This window comes from Aplysia californica, unplaced genomic scaffold (assembly GCF_000002075.1).
Source record: "Aplysia californica isolate F4 #8 unplaced genomic scaffold, AplCal3.0 scaffold00937, whole genome shotgun sequence".
Classification (NCBI taxonomy): domain Eukaryota; kingdom Metazoa; phylum Mollusca; class Gastropoda; order Aplysiida; family Aplysiidae; genus Aplysia; species Aplysia californica.
In genome coordinates this window covers 18,779-23,061 of record NW_004798207.1, presented here as the reverse complement: position 1 = coordinate 23,061, position 4,283 = coordinate 18,779, and the positions used below count along the sequence as shown (strand labels likewise).

The following is a 4,283-nucleotide window of genomic DNA, read 5'->3' as shown; positions in this document are numbered from 1 at the left end:
CAATCTTTAAGAGCTCGAAAAAAGCAAGGTTGAAAGACAGAAACAAGGGAGGGAAAGAAAAGAAGAAGGACCTACCAGTAGCACCCTCCAACCACCCACCTTTTAAAAGAAAGGCACAGGGTGCCAAAAGATAATTTTGGGGCAGTTGTAAACTTTAATTGAAAACGTTTTAGACCCACATTGACACAATTTAGACCATTTTGGAAGTCAGGACTGATGTGGATTAGTCCAAGGCCTACAGGATACAGCATTATGCCCAGAAATATGGGCATGATAAACATCCTTTTTCGTCTCCTTTTTTTTCTTTTTCGGGGGTTATTTTTAGATGAATGAGATAAATTGAGAGATGTTTTTCGTCAGAATGCAATGTACTGTATAACATGAGTTGCTAGTGTATTTGTAGAGTACTCAGAGCCTGCTTTCGTCAGTTTTTGGTTTTAGTAAGAGTTTTACGGCACTTGCAACACATATAGCGCATATAAAAGTGAAAGATTAGAGGTGACAAGAGAGTAACATAAGACAATAAGGAGACAATAGATGCCTGAGTTCTTTTAGTTTTAGTAAGAGTTTTACGGCACTTGCAACACAATAAGGTCATATAAGTGCCAATGCCGGAGTTCTTTAATCGGGATTGAGCGCTAGATAAATGATATATAATACTATTAATTATCATTATCATAATTATTATCATTATTGTTGATGACTCAAAAGCCGCAACTAACCATGGAAAAACTTTGACCCTGAAGTCTGCGGTGGGGACTGGGCCGTCACCAGGCTGTGGATCTGTTTCGGGGCTAACTGCAGGGCAGCTCCGGGAGCCCCCAGCCCTGTCACTTGGCCGACCGTTGCCCCGGTGATGTGCAGCTGGGAAGTGGGCGGGGCACCTGTCAGCTGGATCTGTCCAGCCCCGCCCACTGGGGCGTGGACCTGTGTGGTGGGCGTGGCCGGGGCGGGGCTTAGGGCGGGGTTAGGGGCTGCAGTTGGAGACTGCTGGACCAGCAACTGTTGACCTGAGGGGGCGGCGGAGTGTAGGTAAAAAGGTTAGAGGTCACGATAACAAAAAAGGAGTCAACATTTCTTGAGACTCTGGATACAGACATTGGACAACTAAGTCTTGTGCTCAGGGTCGGTTTTGGGTAACATTATTGGGTTTTTTTGGTTTTGGGAATACAGACATTGGACAACTAAGTCTTGTGCTCAGGGTCGGTTTGGGTAACATTATTGTTTGTTTGGTTTTGGGAAAGTTTTTCAGAACGAGTAACACAACAAGGTCCTAAAAGTGGCGAAGATAAGAGGGTGGGTGGTTGGCGGGTGCTCTGGTGTGGTTTGCTCCTTCTTTCCTATCAAACATCTATCGTCCTTAACTCCCCCTGTTTCTTTTTTATGTTTGTTACTCTCTTGTGACACCTCTAATCTTCTGGCGCTCATATGACCTTATGCAGTTGCGAGCGCCGTAAAACCTCTACTAAAACTAAAACTAAGAAGATAAGAGGTGTTACTGAACAGTACGTCATGTGTTGAAAGTGGCTTTGACTTTGACGACAATAACAAGACAACCAATACCGGAACCACGATAGAGTCTCATGGCTAGATCTAGACCCAAACGTAACAGCTGTTCAAACTTGACTCACACACTGGCATAAAAGCTTACACTACCACAAGATACTACACTCACTTCTCAATAAGTAGCAAAAAACATTTAATGAAGTAAGTTTAAAAAAAAACAAACTATAATCTGTTGGGTTTTTTAAAACTAGATCTACAAGCTTTTTTTTCCAAGTTACCCTCAACCAAACAGGTTTACCCAGAATTGCTTAGCACAGCAGTTAAGGGCATAGGTTTTCTTTCAGTACTGAATGAGTGAACAAACTACTGACAAGCAAAGCCACATCAGTCAACGCACATAGGTGTCACAACCAGGTAGAATCAGGCGCTCGTCAATTTTTGGGAAAATGGAGTTATTGGTATCATCTTAAAGCCTGTCCATTCGCCTTGCTTTAGATGAAAAAAATACCCATTTATCTTGGACACAAGTTGAGATATTGGCGATTGAAGGAGGTGGGGGTCGTATGGTTTCATAGGTAAAATTTGTGAAAAAATGGCTGCCAAAGTTTACTTATCTCCTCAGCTTGAGTGCCCGTGGAAACTGAAAATTTACATTTTTACGCATTTAATCAACATTTTCCAGTAAAATCTACAGGAAAATGTATTTATAATAGTCATAAAAGGTGCTGAGCTGAAAAACAAAACTTCAATAAAAAAAATTTTAAAACTTCAGAAAATATACCAGTTTCTCGGCTTCCATTATTTTGACGAGCGCTTGATTTGAGCACACTGCCCCACATAACAGTACGTCTTACCTGGCTGCACAGGACCCACGTACGCTTGCACGTACTGCACCCCCTGGATCGTCTCCCCTCCTTTGCCGCCAGAGGTCAAGGTCACAGCCTGCGGCATGTAGTTTACTCTGGGGACATGGAATAAGTCGTGTGTTAATTATGTTCTCAACTATCATTAAAATACAACAGAAATTGTCTCCAACCATTGCCTAAGACGGCCACTCATTATCAAGGTAAAGCTGGTTGACTGATTGATTGATTATTGATGGATGGATTGATTGAGTAGGTGTTTTACGGTACTATCGACTTAGTTTGGAAAAGATGGATGTCTTAATAAAGGTGGATGCCTTTCAGTGTCATTATAACGTAAAAAGCAGGGTAGGGGAGGAAATGGGAAGTGACTATTTATACAGGCTCGACTGTATTTTTTTCTGACAATACAAAAAAAACCAAACAACCAAAGTTCCTGCAACAAAGGGAAATATAAACATCTGCAAAACTAGGTTTGCCAACTCTTTTTAGCTTTAGAAGAGGTTTACGGCGCTCGCAACTGCATAAGGTCACATGAGCGCCAGAAGATTAGAGGTGTTACAAGAGAGTAACAAACATAAAAAAGAAGAAGGGGAGATAAGGAAGATAGATGTTTGATAGGAAAGAAGGAGCAAACCACACCAGAGCACCCGCCAACCACCCACTTGCCAACTCTTTCCAAAATCCAACCCGGGACATCCAACAACGATATCACCTCAGATTACAAAACAATTAACAAAATTACGTCAAGTCCAATTGGTTGCGGTGTAGTGTTTGTGATAAGTCTCTCAAATTGTGCGACCGTCTGGGACAATCCCAGGACACTCAGGACAGTACTGGCATAAGCCGACAAAATGGTATAAGCTGACAAAATGGCCTTTTTCATACTGGAGCCAAATTTGGTTATTCTCTCAATCGAAAGCCTAATCGGTTACCCTACCCGTGTTAAAAAATCTAGTTTTTAAATTCAAATTTCGGAAGAACTCTATTTTTAAATAGTTACCCTGACAAAAAAACTCCTAATTTTCTCGACACTGCTGTGAACAAAAGAAGGCGTTTGATCATTTAGGGCAGAGTAGGAAAAGCCTGCAGAAATACGAGACGGGGACAAACGGTCAAGTCCTTACTTCTGCGAGGTAGGCAGGAGAATCCTCTGTTGGCCTGGCCTGGCCGCACCCTGCATGAGGGCCGCCTGTGTCACCATGGTGCTGGCGGCCGGGCCGGACGCCGCCTGAAGGCCAGAGATGTTGGTGGGCGTGGCCATCGCCAGGCACACGATTGGCTGAGCAAACGTCTGCACTTGTTGCGGGGCTGTGCCTGCTGTCATGGCTGGTGGGGGCTGGACCAACATGGCCACCTGCAACAAAGCACAAAGGGTGGGTTTTACAGCTCTTGCAACACAAATAGGTCATATTAGGTTAAAGTTTAATGGCATTTAGAACACAAATCGGTCATATTTAGTCAGAGTTTAGTTTTTTTTTAGTACAGGTTTTACGGCGCTCGCAACTGCATAAGGTCATATGAGCACCAGAAGATTAGAGGTGCTCCAAGAGAGTAACTACAAACATAAAAAAGAAGAAGAGGAGATAAGGACAATAGATGTTTGATAGGAAAGAAGTCAGAGTTTAATGGCATTTAGAACACAAATACGTCATTAGTAAAAGTGCTGAAGATTAAGATGGATCAGTCTACTACACTAACCACTGCACCATCCATCACAACCACTAGATCAAACACAATCATCACAACAATCAAACACACCACCATCACCAAAATAAACCACTCCCCACCCAACACCATGCCATAGCCACACCCCCCACACAATCACCCACCCACCGACCACCCACCTGCTGCGTCTGAGACACCTGTGGATGTGACGTGACCCCCTTGGGGATCTGTATCTCCCCCCCCCCT

General features: G+C 43.3%; 1 protein-coding gene across 1 annotated transcript in view; it reads right to left on the bottom strand.

The window, feature by feature from the left end:
- LOC101863144 (protein capicua homolog) overlaps positions 1 to 4,283 on the bottom strand; it is a gene marked incomplete at both ends in the record, with an annotated part of 20,208 nt that overhangs the window by 1,146 nt on the left and 14,779 nt on the right. The window contains 3 exon segments of the mRNA XM_013089373.2: positions 723 to 1,010; positions 2,361 to 2,467; positions 3,497 to 3,726. Of these exon segments, the coding sequence (XP_012944827.2) occupies positions 723 to 1,010; positions 2,361 to 2,467; positions 3,497 to 3,726 (625 nt within the window).